Source organism: Aspergillus multicolor (genome assembly GCF_047715735.1).
Source record: "Aspergillus multicolor strain CBS 133.54 unplaced genomic scaffold BDW74scaffold_6, whole genome shotgun sequence".
In the NCBI taxonomy this organism is placed as follows: Eukaryota; Fungi; Ascomycota; class Eurotiomycetes; order Eurotiales; family Aspergillaceae; genus Aspergillus; species Aspergillus multicolor.
In genome coordinates, this window is record NW_027395957.1 from 387,270 (window position 1) to 413,692 (window position 26,423).

General features: G+C 53.5%; 12 protein-coding genes and 1 non-coding gene across 13 annotated transcripts; 6 read left to right on the forward strand and 7 right to left on the reverse strand.

Annotated features, from left to right (window-relative positions):
- Window positions 1-25: 25 nt before the first annotated feature.
- On the reverse strand, window positions 26-154 carry BDW74DRAFT_t91. Its single transcript has one exon. It is a non-coding gene; the product is annotated as a tRNA-Ile (tRNA).
- Window positions 155-526: 372 nt separating this feature from the next.
- Window positions 527-2,892, reverse strand: cbhB (putative 1,4-beta-D-glucan-cellobiohydrolyase). The gene has a single exon (XM_073723775.1). The coding sequence runs from the start codon at window positions 2,277-2,279 to the stop codon at window positions 699-701; it is 1,581 nt and encodes a 526-aa protein (XP_073585943.1). The 5' UTR covers window positions 2,280-2,892; the 3' UTR covers window positions 527-698.
- Window positions 2,893-2,951: 59 nt separating this feature from the next.
- Window positions 2,952-4,067, forward strand: BDW74DRAFT_122080 (formyltetrahydrofolate deformylase). Its single transcript, XM_073722042.1, has one exon. The coding sequence runs from the start codon at window positions 3,155-3,157 to the stop codon at window positions 4,022-4,024; it is 870 nt and encodes a 289-aa protein (XP_073585944.1). The 5' UTR covers window positions 2,952-3,154; the 3' UTR covers window positions 4,025-4,067.
- Window positions 4,068-4,111: 44 nt separating this feature from the next.
- On the reverse strand, window positions 4,112-7,714 carry BDW74DRAFT_166719 (uncharacterized protein; the record flags this gene model as incomplete). The annotated part of the gene is made up of 7 exons (XM_073726596.1): window positions 4,112-4,220; window positions 4,275-5,110; window positions 5,162-5,569; window positions 6,043-6,312; window positions 6,360-6,669; window positions 6,713-7,610; window positions 7,681-7,714. 7 exons carry the CDS (start codon window positions 7,712-7,714, stop codon window positions 4,112-4,114), a joined length of 2,865 nt encoding a protein of 954 aa, XP_073585945.1.
- Window positions 7,715-9,323: 1,609 nt separating this feature from the next.
- Window positions 9,324-11,330, forward strand: BDW74DRAFT_189742 (uncharacterized protein; the record flags this gene model as incomplete). Its single annotated transcript, XM_073732049.1, has 6 exons — window positions 9,324-9,487; window positions 9,541-9,759; window positions 9,824-9,982; window positions 10,048-10,417; window positions 10,490-10,897; window positions 11,021-11,330. The coding sequence occupies 6 exons, from the start codon at window positions 9,324-9,326 to the stop codon at window positions 11,219-11,221; spliced, it is 1,521 nt and encodes a 506-aa protein (XP_073585946.1). The 3' UTR covers window positions 11,222-11,330.
- A 380-nt stretch (window positions 11,331-11,710) lies between these two features.
- Window positions 11,711-12,650, forward strand: BDW74DRAFT_148759 (uncharacterized protein). Its single transcript, XM_073723776.1, has one exon. The coding sequence runs from the start codon at window positions 12,010-12,012 to the stop codon at window positions 12,634-12,636; it is 627 nt and encodes a 208-aa protein (XP_073585947.1). The 5' UTR covers window positions 11,711-12,009; the 3' UTR covers window positions 12,637-12,650.
- Window positions 12,651-13,595: 945 nt separating this feature from the next.
- On the reverse strand, window positions 13,596-15,978 carry BDW74DRAFT_148760 (uncharacterized protein; the record flags this gene model as incomplete). Its single annotated transcript, XM_073723777.1, has 3 exons — window positions 15,896-15,978; window positions 14,393-15,836; window positions 13,596-14,332 (listed from the first exon to the last, which is right to left on the reverse strand). Coding segments are annotated over exons 2-3 (1,664 nt in total), but the record flags the coding sequence as incomplete, so codon positions are not given.
- A 154-nt stretch (window positions 15,979-16,132) lies between these two features.
- Window positions 16,133-16,479, forward strand: BDW74DRAFT_148761 (uncharacterized protein). The gene has a single exon (XM_073723778.1). It carries the CDS (start codon window positions 16,151-16,153, stop codon window positions 16,433-16,435), a length of 285 nt encoding a protein of 94 aa, XP_073585949.1. The 5' UTR covers window positions 16,133-16,150; the 3' UTR covers window positions 16,436-16,479.
- A 312-nt stretch (window positions 16,480-16,791) lies between these two features.
- Window positions 16,792-17,317, reverse strand: BDW74DRAFT_176005 (uncharacterized protein; the record flags this gene model as incomplete). Its single annotated transcript, XM_073728484.1, has 3 exons — window positions 16,792-16,854; window positions 16,926-17,015; window positions 17,081-17,317. The coding sequence occupies 3 exons, from the start codon at window positions 17,315-17,317 to the stop codon at window positions 16,792-16,794; spliced, it is 390 nt and encodes a 129-aa protein (XP_073585950.1).
- Window positions 17,318-20,029: 2,712 nt separating this feature from the next.
- BDW74DRAFT_148763 (DUF3632 domain-containing protein) lies at window positions 20,030-21,420 on the forward strand. Its single transcript, XM_073723779.1, has one exon. The coding sequence runs from the start codon at window positions 20,156-20,158 to the stop codon at window positions 21,299-21,301; it is 1,146 nt and encodes a 381-aa protein (XP_073585951.1). The 5' UTR covers window positions 20,030-20,155; the 3' UTR covers window positions 21,302-21,420.
- A 971-nt stretch (window positions 21,421-22,391) lies between these two features.
- BDW74DRAFT_176007 (uncharacterized protein) lies at window positions 22,392-22,832 on the forward strand (the record flags this gene model as incomplete). The annotated part of the gene is made up of 1 exon (XM_073728485.1): window positions 22,392-22,832. The coding sequence occupies one exon, from the start codon at window positions 22,392-22,394 to the stop codon at window positions 22,830-22,832; it is 441 nt and encodes a 146-aa protein (XP_073585952.1).
- A 780-nt stretch (window positions 22,833-23,612) lies between these two features.
- On the reverse strand, window positions 23,613-24,673 carry BDW74DRAFT_176008 (uncharacterized protein; the record flags this gene model as incomplete). Its single annotated transcript, XM_073728486.1, has 2 exons — window positions 23,613-24,517; window positions 24,610-24,673. 2 exons carry the CDS (start codon window positions 24,671-24,673, stop codon window positions 23,613-23,615), a joined length of 969 nt encoding a protein of 322 aa, XP_073585953.1.
- Window positions 24,674-24,837: 164 nt separating this feature from the next.
- BDW74DRAFT_122118 (ankyrin repeat domain-containing protein) lies at window positions 24,838-26,260 on the reverse strand. Its single transcript, XM_073722043.1, has 2 exons — window positions 25,682-26,260; window positions 24,838-25,608 (listed from the first exon to the last, which is right to left on the reverse strand). The coding sequence occupies exons 1-2, from the start codon at window positions 26,053-26,055 to the stop codon at window positions 25,116-25,118; spliced, it is 867 nt and encodes a 288-aa protein (XP_073585954.1). The 5' UTR covers window positions 26,056-26,260; the 3' UTR covers window positions 24,838-25,115.
- Window positions 26,261-26,423: the final 163 nt, after the last annotated feature.

Consider the following 26,423-nt stretch of genomic DNA (forward strand, 5'->3'; position numbering starts at 1 on the left):
GGTAGGCAGCCAAAAAAAAGAACAAGGCCCGAACCGCGGTTCGAACGCGGGACCTCTCGCACCCAAAGCGAGAATCATACCTGTGGTGAATTTGTTAACAGAGCTCCTATTGGCTGGATTTTATAAAGGAAACTTACCACTAGACCATCCGGGCTATGTATGACTAATGCAGCAAAGCTTGTTATTTGATCCTTCGTACTGTGCTGCACTATTAGCAGGAAGTAGGGCTAGGCTGTGAGTTCGTTTTTACGGATACCGCAGAGACATGGATCATGGAGGCATGGATTATTCCTTCTTAGCCTAGCGGTATGGATATTGAAGTCCCCTCCTAGCTGCGATATAGCATATAGGTGGCCTGCGGTAGTTGTTGCTCATGTGCATGATCCTGACCGATGTCCATTTGTCGGGCTTCCAGGGCAATCATTCCTCCCTACCTACCATAGGACAAGGCTGGCGGACCTCGAATTACAATCGATCGGGGAAAATACAGTACCTAGATTATGTAGGATTCATGCAGAAGAAAGACTTGATAAGGACAAAGCATTCATTCCAATTCAGTTCATAAGATGCTAGCATTCTCCCCTACTTTCCACCACTAACTGCCAACCTCCCAGAGCATTCATAACAAAGCATCGAGTCATATCTCATATCCATCACGTCACATGCAGCTGCATCTCAAAACCCAGAAGACTCAATGCCTACAGACACTGCGAGTACCACTGGTTCACAAACGTACAAGTATACGGACTCACACAAGCCGTCGGCCCATTCCATCCACTCCCACCGCACTGTCCATACTGCACCTGAGTACCACCAGTAGCGGTAGTCGTCGGACCCGTAGTGGTACTAGTAACAGAAGACGTCACGGAGCTGGTGGGACTCGGTCCACTCCCATCCTCATCAAAGGTAGATCCAATCGGGCCAAACTTGATGTTCGAGTAAACCACATACGCATCGGGGTGCTCGGCCTCAACTTCAGCAGGAACACCAGAGTCAGTCGGGCAGGTTCCGCGCGCGATACCGGGCTTGGTCGGGTCCTCGGTCGTCGGGTAGTTCGAGTCCAGCCAGAGCATGTTGGCGTAGTTGTCGTCCCACAGCGACAGGACGAGAACCATGCCTTGCTCGAGTGCGGCGCCCATACCAGCCATTCCGCCGTGGGGGGTGAACACGTCTGTATCGCCGAAGAGGGTCTTTTGTGCCTCGCAGAATTCAGTCGTGATGCTGTTCCCGGGGTTCGAGGGGAATGTCGACTCGGAGTTCGGGATGACGTTGCCGTTCTGCACGTAGAAGCGCTTGATTTCAGACAATGTGCCGGTGTCTGTTCCGTCGTCCGTCAGGAACTGCGTCACGACGGTGACGGGGGAGTTCGTGTCGACGGTCAACCCAGGCCCGTAGAACGTCTTGTTGCCCTGGCGGAAGGAGTTAAAGTCGCATCCGTCGGGGTCGCAGGTTCCAGCGTAGCGGTCCTCGCTGTATGTCCCGCCGCAGGTCTCGCCCTCGCAGAGGGTCTGGCCGGGCGTGTCGCAGGGGTGCGGGGTGAAGGCCGTGGAAATGGAGTTCGCCTCCCAGATGTCCATCTCCGCGCAGCAGGAGCCGTGGTTGCCGACGCCACCGTTGGGGTTCGTCTCCGACGCATCCCAGCCCTCGACGTTCGCGACGCCGTTGATAAACTTCAGGTCGCGGGGACATTGACTGTCGCAGTAGCCGGTGCCGTACTTCGCGCCGGCCTCGTTGGTGGGGTAGCGCGATTTACCGCCGTCCGCGTCCATAGACACAAAGTACACGGCGCCGTTCAGGCCGCACGGCAGCTCGGAGACGTCGACGTCGAAGGTGAACTCGCGGTTCAGCAGGTAGAACATGGTGTAGGTGTCCTCGTCGTCCATGAGGTAGAGACGGGAGCCGATGTTCTTCTGCTGGGACTGGGTGACGAAGTTGAGGCGCAGGGCGCTGCCGGAGGTCGTGGCGCCGTAGGTGGCGCCGTAGTTCGCGCCGTCGACGGCGCAGCGCTCGGCGCAGACTTCGTTGCTCGTGCAGATCGAGGTGTCCCAGTCGTTGCCCGTGTAGCAGTTGGTGTAGCCGTCGACCGTGTGCAGCCAGCGCCAGTTGGCGTCGATGGTCACCTCGCCGTTGACGGTGGTGCAGCCGGAGTCGGTGCAGGTTTGCCAGGTTAGGCTGGGGTGGACTTCGGTCTGCTGGGTGCCGACTTGCTGGGCCTGCACTGCGGAAAGCAGCGAGGAGAGGAAGAGGAGAGCCTTGTACATTGCGAAGGAGGAAGCCATTGCTGCGTTGGTTGCTCCAAGGTTGCTGTGCTGATGATCTGGACTTGACGGTAGCAGACCAGGCTTTTATACCTGAAGCTGTATCTCATCTCGTCAAGAGCAAGCCAACACGGCGCTCCGGTCCGTCTACCGCAGTGATTACCACATGAAGCCATTCAAAGATGACGGAGAAGCCGGACTCAACGGACCCTTGACGAAATGGGCACGCCGTGAGTCCGTCCGGGTCCAAGATCTCACCAGCAAGTGCCGTACCAGATGAGGCGATGAGGCGACTGAACCTTGGAAGACGATGGCATTGCAGCATATGATGGATTAGATTAAGCACACTATATCGTGCATGGCCTGCAGTATGTCATTCGACTCGAGGGCACAATACCCGAGCAACATACCAATCACATTGCATTGCCACTGCGGGGAAGCAGTCAGCCTGCAGGACAATGGTGGCCCCAGCAGGAACAGATTTAATTACTGCAGACAAGACGCACCCCGTTCCCCGGCGAGTGCTCCGTCTGGGCTGCGGAGGCTGAAGAATGAAGAATGGGCAGTTCACAAGCAAGGATGGTGCCATAACCTCGGCAGCCCTAGCAGCAAGCCCTAGCAGCATACCCTAAGCCCTGTCTATATCTAATCGGGAAAGACCTTATCTTATCATTATCGGTCTGGAACATTCCAGCTTATCTTATCAGTCCCCCAAATCTGACTCGGCACCCGCAACCGGGCCAATAACACGTGATGTCTCAAGCCTCCGAACTCGGTAATGATGCCCGCAGTTTTACAGTGACTCAAAACGCCCCTCACCGGCCCTCTTCTCTGTTTAACCACAACCTAGCAACTCAATTGCTTCAACACAGGCCGAACTAGCCCACCCCTTCAACATGAGCTTCATCCTCACCCTCTCCTGCCCGGACCGGCCCGGCATCGTCAGCGCGGTCACCGGCTTCCTCGTCAGCCACAACCTCAACATCATCGACTCCAGCCAATACGGCGACCCAACAAGCCACCGCTTCTTCATGCGTATGCATTTCGGCGCCGACACAACGACCAATGATTCCAGCGCCAGCACTCCCTCCCTCTCCTCCCTCCGCGAGTCCTTCACGCCCATCGCCACAACGCACTCCATGTCCTTCTCCCTGCTCGAAGCGACACACAAACCCCGCGTGCTGATCATGGTCTCCAAGATCGGCCACTGCCTCAACGACCTGCTGTTCAGACAATCAACCGGCCAACTCGCGATCGAAATCCCGCTCATCGTCTCCAACCACCCCGATTTCGAGGCCCTCGCCGCAACATACAAGATCCCCTTCATGCACCTCCCCGTTACGGCAGACACGAAGCAGGCGCAGGAATCCCGGATTCTGGAACTCATCAAGGAGTACGATATCGAGCTTGTCGTGCTGGCGCGGTACATGCAGGTTCTGTCGCCGACGCTGTGCGAGGCCATGTCCGGCAAGATCATCAACATCCACCACTCGTTCCTGCCGAGTTTCAAGGGCGCGAAGCCCTACCACCAGGCGTATGACCGCGGTGTGAAGCTCGTTGGGGCGACGGCGCATTTCGTGACCAGTGATCTTGACGAGGGTCCGATTATCGAGCAGAATGTTGTGCGGGTTGGACATGCGCTTAGCCCGAAGGAGCTCACGCACGCTGGGAGTAACGTCGAAAGCAATGTTCTTGCGGCGGCGGTGAAGTATTTTGCTGAGAGGAGGGTTCTGCTGAATGGACACAAGACGGTTGTTTTCAACTAGGCGGGCATTTTGACATGACATGAGATGAGATGGGCCTTGGATTGATGCTATGTTTGTAGATACAAAAGCAACAATGCATTTTGTTGGTTAAAGTTGGATCTCAGAATGGAACGGGTGGTAATTCTCTTCACCGGCCCACTGTGCCTCATGTAGGGACTCGCCCATCTGCGACGCGTCCATGCCCGCAATAACATCCCTAGACATCAAACACGTTAGCCAACCACCACAAAACAGTAAAAAGGGCACTCACTCATCCGTCGCCAGAACCTCCAACCCCGGCACACAATCCACAGCCGCATAAAGCAGATAACTCCCACAAAAGCTCCAGGTAAACCCAATCAGCGCCTCGACAATCTGAACCCCAAGTTGCCGCCAATTGCCATCGAAGACACAGCCCCCGGCGATAACAGTAACCCCATCATAAGCCGCAACTTCGCGGCGCGCAAAGAGGCCCGTCGCAACCGTCCCCAGAAGTCCACCCAGGCAATGCGTCGCAAACGTATCCCCGTTATCAACCCACCTCCGCAACGCCGCCCCTTTCGTGAATTTAATCCTTAGCGCCTGTCGACCTGCAAGCGCACCGAGCACCCCAAACGCAACGGACGTATTGAGATCAATGAACCCGGCGCTCGGCGTGATAAGAACGAGCCCCGCAATCGCGCCGAGGAACGTACTATCCAGACTGAATTTCCCTGTTTCCGCGTACGTGAGGCCCGCCCACGTGAGCGCGCCCGACGCAGCGCAGAGATTCGTCACGCACGCGGCCATAACGCTCTTGAAGTTCAGGGCTAGCGTTGTGCCGGCGTCGAAGGCGAGCCATGCGTTCCAGATTATGATTAGTGCGAGGAGTTGGCAGAGGGTGTTGTGCGGTTTGTGTAGGCGGAGATGCTGCGGTGTGCGCTTTGTGGATTGTTTCGAGCGGAAGATGGGGTAGGAGAGGTAGAGGCTCATTGCGGTTGCGGTGGCGCCGCTGCAGATGTGCACTGGTGTGCCGCCGGCGAAGTCGAGGGCGCCGAGGCGGAAGAGGAAGCCGTTTTCTGACCAGACCATGTGTGCTAATGGGGCGTAGATGAATGTGCTCCAGAGCTAACTCGCTGGTTAGCATGATAGAGACGAGGATGGAAGGAGGGGACGAACGAAAATAAACGGGATAAGAGGGAGGAGACGGCCACGCTCGCAGGCGCCGCCGATGGCGATAGCGCAGACGGTCGCGCAGAAGATGAGCTGGAATTCTGAGAAGAGGATTTCAGGGATTGTGCCGACTGGTTCGGCCAGGACGCCCTTGTGAAACGCCTTGCTGAGGTCGCCGATGAACGCGTTCCCCTCGCTGTAGGCTAAAGAGTAACCGATCATCCACCATTGTACCGAGCAGACGGCGACGGCGAGGAGACCCGGGTAGAATGAGGCAAGACTATTGAAGCGCGTTGAGTAGCCGGAGTAGGCGAGGCCGACGGCGGGGATGATGAGCCAGCAAAAGACGGAGCAGACGAGGATGAAGAGCGTGTCGGTTTTGTCGCAGGCTTCCCAGGCCGCTTGGATTGACATCTTGACAGGTTGCAGTATGGTATGATGGTGGGCTCGTTCGTGCTATCAATGGGTTCGAGTGTCGATGTGCCTGCAGTTGGAGTAACAGGATTATATCATGCCCCGTAGATGGGGGTGTTTGGAGACCCCGGCTTATCAGCAACAGGGGTTCGTGCTCGTTCTTATCGGGATGCATTGGCCAGTGAGAATGAAAGGGGCTATCAGTGTGAGGCGCTGGTGATTACCCTGCATGAAGCTGCGAGCAGCCCGGTTAGTTCCTTAGCTAGCGCAGCCAGGATCTACATCCAGGTGTTTGCAACCTCCGTTCAACCAGATGCACGCTGACGCAGTAAAGTTGCGACATCCGCGTATCTACCTGGACTCGCGTCCTGCAGAGACAGTATCTCCTCTGCTAGATCGCTAGCCCAAGCGTACTCAGAGTGGAAATCGCGTAGGGCAAGCAAATTCTCGCGCAGCCATTCCCGTTGCGAAACATCCTCCGTTTCAATGACCGCCATTAGAAGGGGCCAATGAATCCGTCGAAGAAGGCGTGGATCTGCCGCGTATTTCTTTTGCACGATCTCAACGATATTAGCGACGGCGACGCGGTGAAAAGCAGACGGCGGGCCTGGGGGATATAAAAGCCGTCGATGAAACAAGACCTGGGCGTAAAAGGTGCTAACAGCCATATTGATTGTGCTGAGAGTGCGGCGCGTGGACGCGGGGCCGGCGAACTTGGCGGTTAAGAAAATGTCGGAGAATCGCTGTTAACGTTAAATCATCATATCCTTCGACGGCAAGAAAAACATACCTCGCGCGTGGCCATGATCTCTTTTCGAAGCAACTCGGCTTGGTGACTCGTTTGGACAGAATCATCAGATAGAGCTCGCCAGATTTTGTAGCGGAGAGTCATCCCCGCATGCAGGAGCTCGAGAGCGCGATAGTTCTCCATGTCATCCGACACTTCCTGATCAGGGTACTGGGTGCCCCAGAAACACCGACCCCATAGACGAGCGCAGCGGTAGAGTCGGTCCGGGTGTATAGATGGATTTCCAGACTGAAGCACGTATTCGGTTAGCGATTCCGTTGCGCCCATTGACTGGCAGCCGGAGTCAATATATCTAGTTCGTCAGCACAGACCGGGAAGAGAAGGCTAGAGCATACATCATCCAAAGGAGAAGTTGCTCAGGGATAAAAGATACCCTGGGCATCGAGTCCGAATCGACGGCATCCATCGACATGAGCACCTCGTCAACATCCTTTCCCTCAAAGAGCATAGGCTGCGCTTGCAACAGCGAACGCACCCCGCGCAAATGAAGCTGGAGATCCTGAACCGACTGTCCAAACTGCCATTCGTACGATATCATTAAGAACATAGTCGCAAAGACAATCTCCAGCTCATCCCGCGAGATGGAGCCCTTTCGCGCTTCCAGTAGCTGACGGAATTCCTTCACGGCCAGGCTGTAGTGATAGCGCGCATGGTCCTCCGCAGTCGGTCTACCCGGGGACCTTACAACCAGCCCATTCCGATGCATGTCGTTCGCAGACAGCGCGAGGATCATGCGCATGATGACCTTACTGGCGGCAGCCGGTTCCCGGTACAGATAGTTGAACCAGCTCCAGGGCGATGCCTTGATGTAGTAGAACACCAGCGACGACGCCGGGAAGTACTGGAAGTATGTCCGGTCCTGCTCCGAGAGCATCAGCGAGTTCGAGCACGCGATGTCGGTCTCCGAGAGCGATGGGTATAGAGGGGTTGGGAGGGTGAATGCGAAGGGTGCCAGCGGCCATGGTCTGGGGTATGCGGTTTCCGGACATAGAATCTGGCCACACTGAGCGTCTAAGGGTATACCATCCGGCTCGAGGAACGATTGTTCAAACGCAGTGGGAGTCACCGGAGTCGTCGGGGCTGTCTGTCGCGGTTGGATATGGACGGGGGCATACGACCTCCCCCGTTGGACAACAACGCCCCATTCGCAGGAGATATCCAAAGCGGAGCATCGTCTACAGATGGGTCGCTCTTCCCCGCATTTTACTTTTCGACGACGACACGTGCTGCATCCTAAAAATAAGAACGGAGGTTAGCAGGACTGCGCCGGGTTTCCCGCGGAGAATCGGGGAGCTCACGATACCATTCTTCGAGCGAGGAGCATGTCGACCGGTCATGGAATGCGTTGACTGCCGTTCATGTGTGTAGGGACGGCCTAGAGGTCCAAGATAGAGGACGATTTGAGCCGATCACTGTGGAGGGACGGCGGAGTGTGTGATTGGGAGGGGAAGAGTTGGATTGCTTGCCCGCGGAGAGGAAACAAAGAGCCGAGGCGGAGCTGCTGAGTCATGCCGCGAGTTGTGTACACAAAGCTTCAAAATTGATTTATGAAATCGACTTGTACCTCAAAGCGAAATCGAGGTTGATCGGTGTCAAAGTCTAAACCATTGTGAGGCAATCGCTGAAGTTGGCATCTAATGGAGCGATTTCTCCCAATAATCGACCTCCATAACATCAGCGATACTTTCTGTAGGTATGTTTATCCCCCGCATTCCCCCACATGGCAAGCTCCAGAGATCCGCACAACATATTCCGGAGTACCTGCCTCGCTAATGGTTCCTCAAGAGATACCCGAGCGATGAGGCGAGACAATGCAATCATGTCAACCGGTGAGGCGTCTAGACGGGGATCTAACGCGGCATATCAGGCACCCAAACATAGGACGACGGCAGATGTTGCTGGCAAAGACCGGTAGTGAAGCGGTTTTTATAGGGCGACATGCTCGAATCATCGTTGATCGCAAAAAGTCCGGCAACAAACTCGGTATATAGACGGATTGACAGCTCGACAACGCGTTCGACAAGAAGCGAGGTGACCACGGCGTAGGTACTTTTACGCTGTGAAGAATCGAGGTCCATGCCTGCTTTCTCCACAATGATGGGAAGAACATGACCATGACGGACTGCTTAATTGAATTCAAACTCCAGTGGAGCATATGGAGTCATCGACAATGCAATCACGATGAAGCCATTATACAGCATCGATGATAAAGTTCAACTGCTCGGCTAAGTTTGGCGATGTCCAATAAGCACAGCTCCGTGGAGACAGAGATAAGTGCGGAGAAGAGAAGGAGTCAAAAGATAGTGGACGATGGGCCGATCCGGCTCTGGCTAGCATTGAGAGGCGAAGGTTGGAGACAAGTCCTTATCGTGAGTCGGGGTACTTTCTTTCCAAGACTGTACGCTATACGAGTTGGAGTAACAAAGATAGCGTACGTACAGTCCGCTCCAGATAGCAAGAGCGACCAAGGAGCAACAACCTTAAAAAGCTAACTTAAACTTGCCCAGATGACTTAATGCCGCGACAACTCCCGAGATAAGACATTCCTCCGTACCCATGGGCATTTGGCTGGCCTGTCACTGCAGAATGGCTTGAATAACAGCATGCCGAGCCAGCCCTAACGCAAGCTATCCCAAGCTCTGCCGTCTCACGCCACTCCAGCGACATGATAGGAAGAGATGATTGATCGGCGCTCTCAATTCTCAGGGCCAAGCCTGCAACCGCCACTGATGCAACAGTGTAACCCAAGCGAGGCCGCTATCGGATGATATTTCGTACTATCAGGAGGGGAAGCGGGGGGTGCATGGATTGACATTCCATCAGATAAGATTACACTGTCTGATCTAGCCTGGGTTATAAATGCCTGTACATGTCCCTTCCCCTCCCCTGCATTCTCCGACAGATCTCCTTTGTCCCACCTCAGTCATTTTCACAACCCCCCTTGCAATGGAGAAATCATCCGGCCCCCCTGGGACGCCTTCTGCACGAGGTTTAGACATCAAGTCCGAAGCAGAAACATCTGTTGTCCGCGATGTCGATGTCGGTGAGATGCTCGAGGTGCATTACACACCGGAGGAAGAGCGAAAGGTTATCCGGAAGCTGGACTTCGCGTATGCCCTCCCCTTCCCTTCCACCTACACCCATCTAAACTAATTTATCCTAGCCTCATTCCCATCATGGGCCTCGTCTACTGCATGCAGTACATGGACAAGATTGCTCTCAGCCAAGCGACACTGCTCAACATGCGCGAAGACCTCAACCTCCATGGCCAGGAGTACTCCTGGGCATCGACGATCTTTTACTTTGGATATTTTGCCTGGAGCTGGATAAGCTCGTACCTGATGGTGCGGTTGCCGCTGGGGAAGTACATTGGCGTTACTGTGTATGTTGCCCCTTATATAGTACCTTGGCGTTATGGAAAAGGATGTACTGACAACTGCTGACAGCCTTGTCTGGGCTGCCGTTCTCATGTGCCATGCCGCGACCCATAACTTCGGAAGCCTAATGACAGTGCGCTTCTTCCTGGGCGTCGGCGAAGCAGCTATCGGCCCGGGCTTTGCACTCGTCATTGGCATGTTCTATAAGCGTGAGGAGCAGCCGGCACGGTACGTTGACCCCCCCCTCCTATCCATCTACACTTCTCATAGCTAATACCTATCATATGGTAAAGACAAGCGGCCTGGTTCCTCGGCAACGCCATTTCCAACCTGATTTCCGGCCTAATCGCCTACGGCATCGGCAACGTGCACATCACAACAATCACAAACTGGCAGCTCCTGTTCCTAGTATTAGGCACCATAACCGCCGCCCTCGCAGTCCCCATCTTTCTTATAATCCCGTCTAAGCCTCAGAAAGCAATCTTCCTCAACAAGACCGAGCGCGCGATCGCCCTGCAACGAACTCTAAAGAACAAGACCGGCGTCAATGATACGGGTCGCTGGCGCTGGGACCACGCCCTTCTGACGTTTAAGGATCCGCAGACGTGGCTGTTTTTCCTCTACAGCGTTTCGACTAATCTTTGCAATGGGGGGATTACAAGTGTACGCCACACCTTTCTTCCCCTTCAACTCTCCCACAAGCCTTAGCGGAACTAACAGTGTGGGGATGCGCAGTTCTCTGGGATAATAATTAACGGCTTCGGCTACGGACGCGTCCGCTCATTGCTAATGCAAATGCCCTCCGGCGCGTCCCAACTCGTCTTCATATTCCTGACCACCGGAATAGCAACATACTTCAAAAACACGCGGTGCGCGTGTATGATCTTCAACACGTGCGCCGGGTTGTCCGGAATGATAATGGTCTGGAAGCTGGACGATGCGCACGCCGAAGCGCGCGTTGCAGGCCTCGCACTCACATCCGCATTCGCGGCCAATATGCCCCTGTCCATGAGCCTGATCAGTTCGAATGTGGCCGGGTTCACGAAACGAAGTCTCACTAGCGCGATGATGTTCATCGGCTACTGTGTTGGGAATATTGCGGGCCCGCAGTTCTTTTATGAGAGGGAGGAGCCGGATTATCCGGTGCGTACCTTACCCTATCCTACCTATTCCCCCTCCCATATCAACCCTACTAACCCTACCCATTCCATCCCTCATTATCTATCCCTCTTTTCTGACGAGGTATGCTAACATTCCTCACGCTAGACCGGCATGACAGCCGCGGTATCCGGCCTCTCCCTCGGCGTGTTCTTCATCATCCTGCTGCTGGTCTACTACAGCTGGGAGAATCGGCGCCGGGATCGGCTTTACGGCCCGCCGGGGCAGTTTACGGAGAGCGAGGAGGTGGCCGAGGGGTTGTCGAATAAGACGGATTTGGAGATTCCGAGTTTTAGGTATATTTTGTAGATGGTTATGACGCTTAGGGTACGACTGGGCTGTCGGGGGTATGTAAAGTGCACGGTGGGTGTTGATTGGAGTTTGGCTGGGTGGTGCATTAGATGGAATCAGTGACGAGGATAATGATGATCGTAATGACGATGACGATGATGACGCATAGATACCGAAAGATGTTATAATACCTGCTCTCATAAATACTGTAAAAAGAGATCGGACCAGACCAAGACTAGGTATAGTAGGTATGAAACCCATCAATGAATGGTTTAAAGCATATCGTACCCTACCTAGGTAATGGCATATCACCATCCATTCCATCGATGGGAGGCTCCAGCTTGATGTTGACCGAGCCAGTAACCCTAAGCAATCTAGCACCGGTGCTTCTGCCGACCAGAGCGGCGTTAGGTACCTGAGCTTTCCATATCATCGAACCATAAGGTCCCTTACTACAACAGAAAAACAGTCGTTATGTACTCTACCATAGGAAAGGATGGAACCATGTTGGTAGTTATGCCCGCAGGCAATATATATTTCTAGTTAAATTGGGTATTCCGCAAAGATTGAAACCAACAAATCACGGTACTTGCTGTACATATACAAATCACAATTCAAAGATCAAAAGCCCAAAACAACCCCGCGCCATATGCATGCAAACTTCCAATAACATGTCTTCCTCCTATTTCCCGCAGGGCTCTTAGATGTCGTATTAAGCAGCGCCCTCTTGTCGGAAGTTGTCCTCCTCTCAAAGGTGTTTAGTGAAATCAGGAAGCTCACCACCCAGGCCTCGGCCCAGGCCCGTGATGTCCGTGACCGTATCCATGCCCATGCCCATGCCCATGCGGCCCAGGACCCCCAGGTCCACCTGCAGGTCCATGCCCGAACCCTCCCGGCCCGTGAGGTCCAGGTCCAGGAGGACCGGGCTCAAACCCAGGCCCGCGTTCATAAGGAGGAGGTCCCGGAGGTCCAGGCGGGCCCGGCTCAAATCCCGGACCGCGCTCATGAGGCGGCGGGCCAGGTTCAAAGCCAGGTCCTCGTTCGTGGTGGTGATGATGGTGAGCAGGGCCAGGAGGAGGACCATGCGGTCCACGCGGACTTGGTGGTCTGTCTCCGCGTGGTCCCGCGAATGCAGGGTTTCCATAGCCCCAGGGCCCGTTGGGGCCGTTTATGCCGCCTGGTGGTGGTGGGGGAGGGCCGCCGGGACCGCCAGGGCCGGGGTGGTGTCTGTGGTGGTCGTGGTGGTCGTGGTGATGGTGATGGTGACCGTGGTGGTGAGGTCCAGGAGGGCCGTGAGGGCCAGGACCGTGATGAGGACCTGGACCTGGACCGCCTGGTCCTGGAGGTCCCGGGGGAGGAGGTCGTTCGTTGTGATGGTGGTGGTGAGAGAAGAGACCCATTTTGAGATAGACGGAGTAGTTTGTATGAAGTGAGAATTAAGTTGAAGATCTCGTGGGATCGATCCTTATATACCCCAGTTCCGTCCCAGGAACCAGTACGTAGGCTCCAGCGATCTTTAGGATTAGAGTCACCTGTGGCGTCGCAACGTGGCTTAGACTGTCAGATAGAGATGGGGGTATCCGCTAGCAAGCTCCGCACCAATAGATGCGTGAAACAATTCCGAGACGGAGGACTGGTGGGTATCTTATTGGCTTGGCGGCTCAAGGCTTGGGCTTCTTAGCATGGCTTGCAGGAAGCTTGAAACTGAATGAGGCTGCCTGTCACTGCCACAGTGGCAGCACTACCCCTGATATGGTCCTTATTTCCGAGTTCCGGATGCCGGATTTCTACCGTGCCGGCTTCCGCTGCCCTACTTATCCTTATGTCGCGGATGGATATGTTGAGAAGTGCTCTATCCTTGAGAACAATGGTATAATAATAGCTCGAAAACCGCGGAAACTCCATATAGTCTACTCCGTACTCATGACTCACCACGTTGCACTATTATTTTTTTGCTAGAACTGCTGTCTTGTTGCCGAGGCAAGGGGTTGCCACAAGTGGGCCTTTGTACGTACTGCGCTCCACTCGGCAGCGTCATCTCAGCCCTATACATAGTTCGGAATTAGAATCACAAACTAGTCTCAAAGATGAACACAGCGCCGCTCTTAAGGAAGCTGGGAATGACTCACCTAGGATCAACATAGGTCCATTATCGGATACAGTAGTGGCGGCGTAGCGCAACGCCACCCCATACCGAAATCACGTCGGACGGTAAGGTAGAGGGGGACGAGTTTGATTCAGTAAAATAGTTATCAATTTTTGTGATCTTTATTGCTGCTTGGAGCTATTCATTAGGTAGCACTCGCCGGAGCGCCAATAGCTCACTATAGACGGGATGCAGTACCGGTATAAGGATGGGCATCATGGGGGCTCTCTATGTGAGGAGAGGAAGTATGCAGATATATACAATTCTATTAAGTCTATATTCTATATAATTGGGATCGTCACCACCAATCCATCCAAGTCTATCCGACTCTTCATGCAATGCATCAACCCTTAAGCTCGAAGTCATGCATGCAAAACATAAGTCATGGTCATAAATCATGCATAACCATAACCAACAATGCCCAAATGCTTCAACTGCCTTACTCAAGCAAAGAGCCGATCCAGCACCTCGGGTAGACCAGTCTACTCACTTAGCAAGCTCACTCGCCAACCGACTCTTCGCCCGAATCCTCTCCCCATAAAACGCCAACACCCAGGGCACAAGACACAGCGCGGCCCCAATCGCCCCCAAAAGCGAACTCGCCTCCGGGAAACCCAAGTTATTAAACATGGCGTTCGTCACAAGCGGGAATACACCACCCAACAGATTCCGGCAGCAGCTCTGCGCCGCGATCGCGGAGCTCGCGTACCGGTGGTATGTATCAGCGAGGTAATTAAAGACCGCTAGGTAGACTGAAAAGATCCCCATTGTGGACACGCCGATTGCAATGGATGGCACGATCCAGTGGACGTGCGAGAATGAGGACCACCCGAACCAGAAGAGGCCGATTGGCATCAGGGCGGCTTCGAAGGCGACGAAGTACAGCCGGGCTTCGGGGGTGGGGGGAAGCAGGTTGAAGCGGTTGGCGATTTTCTCTTGGTAGATTGATATCACGGTTATGATGAGGGCGCCGACGCACATTGCTACACGTTTGCTTGTTAGTCTGCCTTTGATTGGTAAAGGGAATTTGGGAAGTGACTTACAGGTAAAAACCGCCCCCGTCTGCTCAACATTAAACCCGTGATTCGTCTTAAAAACCAGCGGAATGGACCCAAACTGGAGATACAGGACTGCCCAGGAAAACGATACCCAAAGCGAGAAAAAGAACACGACCGGCTCCGTAACCAGCATATGGAACGGCCTATACACCGAGATACTGATCATCTGCACGAGACTCTGGCGCTGCTCGTCGCTCTTGACCTTCCATCTTATTCTTCGCAATTCCTTCTCCCCGCCCATAAGAACACCGTAGTGCCCCGCGGCCTCAAGCGCCTCGTAGTACTTGTTAATCGCGCCCGCCTTGCGGCTGAGAATCACACTGCCGCGCGTCTCCTTGAAGAAGAAGAAGATGATCAGCACGAAGACACTTGATACAATCGCGTGCGACCAGTAGATCCAGCGCCACGAGACGTGCCAGACAATAACACTGCTAAGCAACGGCGCAAGACCGGTCCCGAACAATGCAGCAGCCGCAAACAGCGCCATGGGCGTGTTGCGCTCGTGCGCATGATAAATATCGCTGATGACACCTCCAACCATCGTGCTGAATGTCGACGCGCCCACGCCCTGGAAGAATCTAGCGACCAAGAATCCGCTGAACAGATGCGTCCCGCCACAGGCAAGGATACACGCGACGAAGACGATCCCGCTCACAACGAAAATCGGTCGCCGCCCGTTGATCTCGGAGAACGGGGCGAGGACCATTGGCGCGAGCGCGAAACCGATGCAGAAGAGCGTGATGCCGAGATTGTAGACTACCGCGCTGATGTCCCAGTCTGCTGTGAGCTCGGCCGACGCCGGTGTGATTTCGCCGGCGGAGTATCCGGCCAGCGCTGTAACACCGCATGAAATCCAAGTCATCATCGACTTGCGCCATTTGGGCCACAGGAAGGGCGAGGTGTATTTTTCGAGGTTGGGGGCGTCGGGGGGCGGCGATTGGCCTGGGCCTGGGGGCGCGGTTATCCAGGGTGTGGGGAGGGGCGTGTCGAGCTCGAGGTAGCGGTGTTCGATTTCGAGGGAGGAGGCGTCGCTGGTGATTTCGGGTGTTGCTCCGGCTTGTGGTGTTGGTTTCTTCTCCGGGTCGTATTCGGCGGAGGAGAGAGGCGGGCTGGGCTCGATCTGCGTGGAGCTCGAAGCGCTCGAGTGGGTGGCCATGGTGGGCGAGCTGGAGGGATCAGTTCACCGGTGGTGGTCGTGGTCGAAGGGACTTCGAGCTCCTGCTGGCAGGGAGGGCGAGAGCGAGACAGTGAGGTGACTGAACGTGTCCGGGTCATTTTGGGGAGTTGGGCCTCAGTGCGTTTTATAAATCAGGATGAGCTTGGAGGAAGAGAATCGGGGAAGCAGACCCAGACTCCGTTGAAGAGGAAAAATTGGGGATTCTGGCCCGTGATCGGCACGTCAGGTCTCACTCTCTACAAATTTATATAGGTACATCACCTCTGAAGTTTCTATGGCTTTCGGGTTGTTTAGGCTGATGACGCATCTAGCTATACAATTTGGTCCATTTTGATATACTCTCGTCATTATGCATTCTTCATCATGGTGGTAAGGCAAGGATGCCTAATTATAGGGGGCGAAAAATCCTGATAAGAAAATTGGGGAAATCCCCACTTCTCCGATTCGGAGAAGTCCATAATGACTCAACCGTTTCTAAGAGACTAAGAAATCAACGCTCCCGTCTTCCCGGTGATCTTCCCGAGGGTATGGAGACTGGCGAGTAACGATTATAAATCATTGATTTCATGGTCAAGAGCATTGAACGCAGCTGCGCACTAGTGTTGAGCCTTTCTAATATCCAAAGTTTAGAACCCCACCACTACCGGTGTCCAGGATGTCTATCCCTGCAGGTCGTCAGGTACCATGAGTTTCAGCCGCAATGTCTACATCTAGAGCACGTCACATATACGTCTGACCAACTACCTAGGGCTTTGTTTGGGATCGTGGGGTGGGCGCAAGGGGTGCTACTTTACGAACTTACGCCCAGCGTATATGTATGTAATCGGACAATTTTCTGCAGGGACCGATGATTGAGAATCCATAGCGCAGGAGTGGGTTGCTCCATTGTATTCCATTCCTACAGCGACAGGAACGTAAAGCAATCATTGCCATAAAGCAAGAAGTACTCATAGACATGCTAGATCTAGTACCACGCCATATGGATGTGAGCGAGCGTCCTTCAACTTACCACTTCCATTTGAAGTACAACAAATACGTAAGCATTCTATCTCTCATTGAAACAAGAACTCCATATCTTCCATACTGGATTTGTCGCACTATCCTATCGGTCCATGTTGACTGGAACCGCTGCTAAAGTTACCCTCGCAACTACCGACTGTCCGGCCATCACAGCGGGTACCTTACCACTTATCCAGGTCGAGTAACCCTATTTACACTCAACAGACCGGTCATAGGAATCGAAAAAGCAGTCTGCCCCATTACGGGTGCACTGGAAAGAAAAGAAAAAATGGTTAGCAAATTCCGCCTTGGTGCAACGGGAACATCGCAGTGGCCACCTACCCGCTTGTTCGCAAACTTGCTCGAGCACTTGACAAAGTTCGTCTTCTTGTTGATCGTGAACCGGCACTCGTTCTTGTCCCTGCTGCATTTCTAATCGTTCCATGTTTAAGTTAGCAAGAAATGTCCAGGGGTTGGTTTAGGTAGTGTGAACTCACGCCCTTGTACTTAATCAAAGCGGCGTTTTCGGCTCGCGCGTCCAGCCCACCTTCGTCCTCGTCGTGCTCAAGGACGTCAGCTTCAGCTGCGCGAGCTGCGAAGGCTGCAATTGGGGCTGAGTTGAGCTCGACGGCGCGGACGTCGACAGAGTTTCCCTGCGGGTTGGCAGGGCTGGCTACTGCTCCGAGCACGGCGGAGAGGGTAAGGCCGGCTGAGGCGAGGGAGATGATTTGCATTATGGCGTTGAAGATTCGTTTGAAGCTCAGAGGGCTTGAATTAAGACTCCGAGGGAACTTTTTGGGCAGATGGATTGTTGATGGATGGCTCGAGGTGGATAGAAGGTCCCTTTAGTACCTGAGACGGACCTATCCTCCCATGCCCCTCCCGCATCGAATGGTCTTCCCCTCTACTATGTAGATGGTGATGAGGGCTCAAGTCTGACCCTCGCCTGCATGCTCAACTCGTTGGATTACCACGGATATCCCGGGCACGCTGTTCTGCATTTTCCTGAAAAGGGAAGAGAAGTGGTGCACCTGCACCTGCACATGAGATTCATTGTGGGTGGGCGTATGGTATGTAATTGAGATATCTAAATTTATATTTAGTCTGCATGTGCATGACCCTGTGGTGGCTCTTGCATGGACACCCAGGTCGTTGGCATTGACTCATAAACTGTTTGCTACACAGTATGGTAGACACCAGCAATGAGATATCCGTAGTTTGCCGGCAAATCAGCAGACCCGTATGGGACAATATGCACACCAGGCTCAGATGCGGACACTAGCGGTTATTGTGTAGGCAATGGCCATCAGATCTAGTCAGAGCTTGCCTGTACTTGAGTTCTGCCAGCCTACCCAGGTAACCTTGGAAGCAGAGTACCATATGCACACTTGTCACCCACATCGGCAACGAACAAGGGAATTGAGAGAAGCGGAGGAGCAAGTACTCCAGTGAATTTGGCCTTTATCTGGGTAAGTCGTCTTCCTGTCAACTCTGACGGAGGCGGCCTACCTACCATAGGTAGCTTTGTTCTGGTCGGGTAAAGTGGCGGATTTCCGAGTCAGAATATCCGACCTCAATACCTACCATAGTACCATGAATCTACCTAGGTACTACCAGTACCATAGCAGCGTAGCCCAATGTAGGAACTCCAACCTACCTCAACTAGGTAAACTGTATGCGAACGCACTGCAGTATATTGCTTCCTCCGCTGTATCCGCCGAGAGTCCATGTTTGACATGCTTTAATGCAGGTGAATGGCTACGATGTTCCCAAATACGCATGCCCAATGAGCCCTAAGTGCCCAGAGTCCCAGTGCTGTGATTTCAACAGGCACCGCCCAGTTTATTGGATTAGGTAGCTGGAGTCGCCCACGTGCACAGGCCTGCCCTCTGAACAGGAATCGTGGTGACTAAGTTACCTTGAATCAATGGCCTTTGAACTGCTACTTTGAAATAAACAGTTCAATGCCCATTGTTTGTCACTGATGCACACATATATGTGGTTGCTTGCCCTGTGCCTCACATTGAAAGGTATGATTGGTAATGATCACCGGCAGAGGGCAGGTCAGTGCGATCTCCTGCACCGGCTATATCGAGATGAGATCAGACCCCTCGGCGTACATAACCGGCTCTTCCTTCCCCGCGGGGCCCCTTCTAGCTTTCGGAGCCTGCAATTTCCTGATTCGAACAGGCTCTGTGATTCCAAATAACGTCTACTCTGCGAATGATCTCGTGACCTATGCAGCAAAGTAGACCGGTGTCGAGTGGAGCTAACCATACCCTGGTATCAAACCCTGGGTAGCCACTTAGGTATGATGGCATGGCTACCGTAGGTAGGTAGGTACGGTAGGGATTGCTGGACACACATACGCACTACGCCTTACTCTTACTGCGGAGTCCTCCACGAAGTCCCCCTCACAAAACACTGTTGCCTAACTGTCAAGAATGGACATTCCCTGCATGATCCACTGAGTGCGGGGGTTGTACAACATTCATTGATAGATCAAGCAGGCGTCCCATCTCGGACTTTGGTTGAGTACGCTCTTTTGATTTACCTATGGTATGGTAGTTTCCACTGGCCTGTACTCCGGTGCCGACTACACCTCCCTTTTTACCAATGGGTTGCTCAGCATACTCCGTCGCTTGACAGATTGACGTTAATGACACGCCTCCCTTTAAGGTCCACTTGCCCGCATGGACCGACAGGACTTTTACAATCTTGGCGCAGTAGCCCTAAAGAGGAGCGAGGGGTACGGTACTAATTGCTGATCATGGTGCACCTGGGCTGCTCTTCTCGCGCAGATATCCTAGGTGACTGGATTCTTAAGCCTCCAGATGGTGCCACGTCGGCGTAGTATCGAAGCAGCTGGAGCTGACTTCGGGAGGTGCCTGACCTTGTCCCACGGAGGATAGCGCTATAACAACCGAGAGCCAATTGTATCATCTGTGCTTGTTGCATCTTGAAACATGACGCATGCTCTTCTCGATGTCCGGGATTGCCCGTGCATCCCAGTACTTCAAACACTCGCCGTCCTTTGAAAATTGTGATGATCCAAGAGGACTAGGATGGATCCAGGACAGTCTACCGATCTCGAATGGTTGAAAGTCATGGTCCAGTTCGATTTGGCTCATACAAAAACGTTCGCAAGCCCTTAATACGACGCTGCTGTGCCTCAAGCTGCTACTAACTTTTCCCATTTGTCCAGTCCCGGGGGTTTGCACTGCGCCCTTAGATATGGATGGACCTCAAGGCAAACGACAGCGTATGAAGTCTCTAACCATTTCGTGAATCCCAAGCGCCCCGCATGCGATAGTGCTTCCTTCGATACTTTAGTGGCTCGGCACATGCCGAAGCTGCAGCCCTGCGCTGCCTCAATTTTGAGAGCCTAACGACCGATGTTTGCACATTGTTAACGACAACCAATCGACACATAGGAAACATTGTAGCCTGAAAAGCGGTCTGCTACGGGACACTTAGTGCGGAGAACCCAATGTTTTAAAAGGCCCAGGTTGATTCACGTTGCTTTTCCCTTTCATACCCGTTCATCCCAAGCCCTCACGGTATACGACGCGATGCCCTACCACCATCATCGCAACATCCAGCACCACCCCGAGTCACTACTCACCTCACTGCCAGGAGGTGGTGACGAGCACGACCCCATGGAGGTTACCGGCTTGGACTGGGAGGAGATCCGCCAACTCGCGGCTCAGGGAAACATCAGTGAGCTCCGATCGTCAGCCAGTAACAGAGTATGGATCACCACCGACCGATACTGCAGTGTCGGGGACGGAGTGGACGTCCTGGAACAGTACTTGCATGACTTATGGCATGTCTACTACGAGGTAGGTAGATATCTGTCTTACAAAAGTCCTGAGCACGATTCAATGGTTCTCGATATCCTCCGTATCAAGGGCAAAGGCCCGCTTTCGAGACCAGCGAGGGGGATACTCGGCGTCGATGTCGCCAGGACCAGAGACGGAACGCTTTGGAACGACCTGCCGTTTTTTGTGTCCGATATGGTCGATTTCTGGGTCAACGGCTTCGTCACCATGTCCGTATCTCAGCGGGTTAACCTGTCCAACTTTCTCGCGAAGCTGGCGTCAACACGCATCTGCAGAGACCGGCTGTGCCAGATTGCTCTCTTTCTGTTTCGCGTTACCTTGGAGGACGGGGGACGAGACCTCCGCAGCGAATTCGACTCCGACGACGAAGATCCAATCCGCACAATATCCAAACTGACGATCGCCACCCTGCTACCGGCGGTTCACGCGTGGATGGACGAAGCGGGCGGTAATCTTGTCCAGCTCGCTGATGTCTCGTGGAACGATTGTCCAAATGTTATGGGTCGCGGAGGGCGGGCTTTCAAGGAGTGGAAGGTGGCGCAACAGCCGCAGAGCGGATTCACGCCATGGAGGTGGATCTTCTGGGTGAAGCGTCTACATGAGATCAAGGAGGAAGCCGCAGAGGCGGGGGACAAGAAGCTTGAAGAGGATCTCGCCGAGACGATTGAGAGGATGCTGTCTCATGCGGAGGAGCGGAACTCGCAGGTGTTGAGGGTCTACGAGAATGGTCCACCGGCGCTGCATGAGGATAAGCATTTGCGCTGTCTGAGGAAAATCTTGAAAAGAATCAAGTCTGAGGATGATAGCGATGAGGAGGATGGGGACGAGACTGAGAAGAAGAGCAATGGGGACGGAGAAGAGAAGGAGGACGATTGAGCAAGGCGGGGGAAGGAGTGCAAGGGACTCGATGGGAAAGAACGACCGGGGTTAGGGCTACGGGCGGGTTAGTCCTCCATATTCGGACTCGTTCCTTCTAATGAAATCACTATTCTTTTCGGTACCGGTACATTGGTCAAACAGGGGTGATAAGATAGCTTGGTTTATATACTTGACATTGTAGTCTTCTTTTTCTCTTTGGCACCAGTCTCTTTCATGCGGAGAACGAAGCCAAATATCTAGATCTTGGTACCCATCGGTATTATATATTCACCTCAATCTGGTACTGTCTATAACTGCCATAATAAGCTCCGTGGTTACAATTCGTACCATAGTGCCTTTCTGGTCGAAGTTTCCATAGTTTGCCGCGTTCGAACCTCTGATGTCCATATTCAAAGCATTGAGTTGGCTATCATGATGTCTCTATCACACCTGGGCAGTGAGGTACGGTCAAAAATCTAAAATTTGAGTAAAGTTCCAAGGTTAGTTCTGAAATGCCAATTTCGACGCCGTTTCTGGAGTGATATCCAAAGAATCATACCAAGAAGTAACATGTTCGAGGGCCAGACTTAACCCGGTTCATTCATACAAAGCCGGTCAAGCGTCCTTTGTCTCCAGATCCCGGATGTTAATTCAAGAGCCTCACTGTTGGAACCATCTGTAAGGGAGCCACAAAGCCGGTCAGAAGCTTGTACCACCGTCTTTGTCTGTGATTCGTCGCCTCCAAAGGTCTGATGCAGTCATGTCTCCGTCCACGTGTGAGATCTTGTTAGCAACCAAGAAGCTATATCCATGTGCTAAGCGTTGCCACACCCGTGTGCCATGCAGACAAAGGATGCAACGATATGACCATGTTATGTGCTTTGTGGAGTTGGGTTTGGAGTTCAATAGCAATCAGGCTCCATGTTTTCCTTGCAGGACGAAATGCCTGCATGACCTCGGCGACGACGACTATAAATCAGGGGTACTTCAACTGTTAGATATTGCTCAGTTCACTATCACAGTCTCGTCCACTGCCCATTTCCCAAACAACATTCCCTGCCCAGCGTGTCCCCTTAGTACCACCCAAACGCAACATACCACCACAGCCATGCACTTCTCCCTACCCACCTACCTTCTCGCCACCCTAGCCGCCTACAGCACGGCCATTATAGCCGCACCTATCCCCGCAGACCCCACCCCCGCCCCCCTCTGGACCCTAACCGGCATGAAACGCATCTGCAACGCCGAAGACACAAAGTGCACCTGGACATTCGGAATCAAGATTGAAGACCCCAACTCAACACTCACCCCCTGTACCCTCGAGACCGCAGGCTCGCAAGCTAGCGGGGGACCAGTGACCTGTGGCTCCTTCATACTGACTTCAGCCTGGAGCGGCTATTTTGGTGCCGATGAGGGCTTCACTACGTTTATGGTCCATGGCACGATCACGGATCGGACGGCTTGGCCCGCGTATACGGATAAGCAGGTTATGGATGGGAAGGTTGTCACGCCTGATTTGGGCTTTCCGGTTACGGCGCGGGCTGCGTAGACGTCCTCCCTCATGACCATGAGCCCCTTTGTCTGATTGCAACCTTGATGCTTTGTTCAATGCTTGTTTTGTGGCCGCTTTGGAATCTGTTAGATGGCTTCTAATGGTTCAATGCTTCATGTTGTTTTGTTTGGTTCTGTTTTTGCTTTGAAGCCTGTTCATGTCCGCATGTATACGGTACCTAGGTAATGAGCCTTGCTGATTGGTTGTGTTTTGCATCACGTTTTTCTGCACCCTCTGAGCGTTTTGTCTATTTATGCGTTGGAACTTGCATTCTTCTTCCCATTACTCCATTATTTGTTGAGCCTGGCATTCCTCTTGTATATATCAAGACACCCTTTGCTTCCAATTCTCCCTCCTGTACCGGTACGATTGCGACGCTACCTAATAAATTAATGATACCTCCATATAAAATGCTATCGGCACTTGGTTAGTATACGGTATCCCGCACTTGAGCAGAAACGATAAGATACTATATATTTCATTACCACACCAGGGAGGTGTAAGTAGATGTGGACGGCGAATATTCCAGACTGTCGGGATACATGAACCTACTGGAGACTTTCGGGAGCTCACCAATGCCGGATAGTACAAACACCTATATGTAATGCTTACGCTTGTGGGTTCCTATTTGTACTGAATTTCATGTTACCCCTTGTATAGGTTGTACGAATCTTTATAGAAGTATCAGTGTCACATCATGACTAGGTAGGTAATTTCTCTTCCCGAACACTGTTATATACACTCGCTTGACTCTCAACATCTCGATAAACTATCAACTCAAACTACCCATTGATCCCGATGCCACGGCTCAACCCGGTCCTCAGCCCACATCATCGCCAACGGACCCTTCTTCCTACCCTCAAAAATATGCAACGGGTCATACTTGAACAGGTTCTTTCCCGCCGTTCCATCCTCCCCATCAAGCCTCTCGTCATCCTCCTCCAGTGCTTCGTACGGGATATCCGTCCACCGACCTTCATCCTGCAAGGTAGGCACAAGCTTCCCAACCGTTGACCGGATCGCCTCCCATTGCTCCTTATAGCCCTCATCATTCTCTTCCTCTTTCGACGTCTGCGTCGGGTGAATCAGATAAGCTTTTATGTAGTTGTCCTCGATAAGCGAGGCGTCTAAGCGAGGATGATAAGTTCCGCCTTTCGTCAACATGTCAAGGACGGTCGACTGGAAGAGCTGCTCCTCGGTCCGATCCCCAAGCCACTCAGGGTCTGGGTCAAACGAGACATTCTCCCACCAGTGCGTAGCGTACACGGCCTTGTGGCTGATGATGTACATGGTCGTGCACCCGCAAAGGTGGGCCGTGCCCGTGCTGTACTGTTCGCGGCGACCCAAGCTGCCGAATGTCTTCATGACAGCCGTGCTCATGTCCTCTGCTTCCTCCGCTTGCTCGTGCGGGACAATGGGCTCACTAAGGTGGGGTAGCTGGTGCTGGTAGAATATGCCCATGTTGTTGTCTGGGAGCTCCATGCGCTTTTTCAGGTGTGCTGGCAGGGAGGCCCCTGCGGTGCTATTGCGCTCGAAGCGAATGAAGCCTAGCGAGGCGTTGCGCCAGCTGCTGGCGCTGAGACTGGCTGTGTCGGCCGAAGCTAATTTGGGGCCGCATTTTGGCCGTGAGCGTTTGGCCAGGTGTGGTGTGCGCTCTTCCAGTCTGAAGGCATCAGTTTTCCCTGGTTTATTGTCAGTATGAGGCTGGGGACTGGACTGAATGCTAGCGTCGTTTTTCGCCGTTGGCGTAATGTATGGGGAGATGAATACTTACCGGCACTGGAGACGTTCGCGGATGCTGAGAGGGCGAGATACGCCAGCAAACATAGTAGCTTCATAGATGGTGAGGAGAAGGGTTCCGTTTGAAAGGGTCGGGGACAGAATGGCCTGTATTGAAGCCCACAAGTACTCTGAGCATCTTCTCAGGTGAAAGGCCAGCTGTAGGTATTTATAAAGACTGTTACATCGGAGGGGATTTGGAGGGCTAGGTAGATGGAAAACAGTAAAATTAAACGAACGTATCTCGGATCAACACCAGTTGAGCCTTGCCAATTAATGCCAGAAGAATGTACGGACGGAAGGTGCGCCCGAGTAGTTGGTGATTCTGTAATAGGAAATATATCCGGTTCACCTGGGCACATGCAGGGCTCTAGCTTCAGCGCCAGGAATCTAGTTAGTGCTAAAGATTCCCGTCCCTCTCAGCCCCTTCCGCTGGTCCAATTCGGAGAAGCCGAAGCATCCAGCCTAAGCAATGCCACCTTCCCTATCCCGCTAGCTTGGCTACTTAGACTCTTGGCGAGAGTAAGACTCCAGGAGACGGAGTATCTCCTCGCGGCTCTCCTGATGTCGCACCCGGCTTTCAGCAGCCTGCGCGGGCGTCGTTCTCCCAACTTTGCGACTGCTAGATGGTATCACAGTGGGGTCCGCGCCAGCCTCCAACAACATTCTAACGAGATTGACTTTCCCATTTGCCGCAGCACAGTGCAACGGCGTGCCCCACTCGTTGTCGGAGGCAGCGTTGGGATCTAGACCCCGGTTTAGCAGGAACCGGGTCATCGCCTCGCTCTGCTGCACGCGCGGGCGGACGGCGTAGAAGAGCAGATTCGGCTCGAGCTTCGCGCCATGGGCGATGTAAAGCTCGAGGAGGGCTGTGTCGGGTGATCGGGCGCTCACGATGGCGCGGCCGAGGGAAGGGATCCCCCTGGGCCCGCAGCGATTGGGGTCCGCGCCGGCTTCAAGCAGCAGAGCAGCACATTCTGGATCGAGGAACATGCTATTTTGTTGTTCGAGTCAGTTATTCATGAATATCTCAGGTCCTCTCAGCTGCTGGATGAAGATGAACGTACGGGAGATTTGGCTCGCCATCCAAATGCCTCACCGGAGTGGGGGTGGGGAGCGCGGAGCGCCTCGGCTTCATGATGAGCGTGGAATGCGTTGCGTTGGGATCCATGCTGTGATCGAGAAAGAGGCGCACAATGCGAGGGTCCTGGTGCAGGTCCTTTCCCGGGAGTGAGCCTGTTGTGTCTGGTGTGACGCAGGCGCCGGCGTCGAAAAGTGCTGTCACGATATCCACGTGCCGCATTGATGTTGCGAGCTTGAGCCCCTTGTCAAGGTCTTCCACGGTTAAGCGCCCGCTGGCGATGGCTTCTTTGGTGGCTGGCAGGTCACCAAAGTGGCAAGCGTCGTGGAAGGCTCGGAGATTGGCAGCGTCAAACTCCATTGTAGGAAAGTGCCGGATAGCCAGGTTGAGGTGATGGGATGTGATGAGATGAGATGAAACTGTTGAGCGAGATGAAGGACGGCAGTAGAGAGAAGTCAGAGAGCTCACATGTGCATGGTGTCTTGTGACAATCTCATATTGGCTGGGGCCTGCTCGAGAAGCCCCGATCGGCTAGCGAGGGACCCCTACCCCTACTAGATCGGCTCCGATAGCCGACCGCGGCCACCCACGGGTCTTGAGGCCCCTCAGATTTGGAGTCAAAGGGCCAAGCCGAGAGCAGAGCCTCGTTCGGTGCCTACCTACCCTGATACAACCATCGGTTCCATATGGTGTAAGACTTTCACCATTGATACCCAGAGTTCTTGATT

Excerpts from the sequence above, each read along its gene's own strand:
- BDW74DRAFT_122118 (XM_073722043.1), bottom strand. The coding sequence starts at position 26,055 with ATGGAGTTTGACGCTGCCAATCTCCGAGCCTTCCACGACGCTTGCCAC. Across the intron at positions 25,609-25,681 it reads GATGGCGAGCCAAATCTCCC|CATGTTCCTCGATCCAGAAT; the intron begins GTACGTTCATCT and ends ACAACAAAATAG.
- BDW74DRAFT_122080 (XM_073722042.1), top strand. The coding sequence starts at position 3,155 with ATGAGCTTCATCCTCACCCTCTCCTGCCCGGACCGGCCCGGCATCGTC.
- BDW74DRAFT_148761 (XM_073723778.1), top strand. The coding sequence starts at position 16,151 with ATGGTCAAGAGCATTGAACGCAGCTGCGCACTAGTGTTGAGCCTTTCT.
- cbhB (XM_073723775.1), bottom strand. The coding sequence starts at position 2,279 with ATGGCTTCCTCCTTCGCAATGTACAAGGCTCTCCTCTTCCTCTCCTCG.
- BDW74DRAFT_148759 (XM_073723776.1), top strand. The coding sequence starts at position 12,010 with ATGTCCGTGACCGTATCCATGCCCATGCCCATGCCCATGCGGCCCAGG.
- BDW74DRAFT_148763 (XM_073723779.1), top strand. The coding sequence starts at position 20,156 with ATGCCCTACCACCATCATCGCAACATCCAGCACCACCCCGAGTCACTA.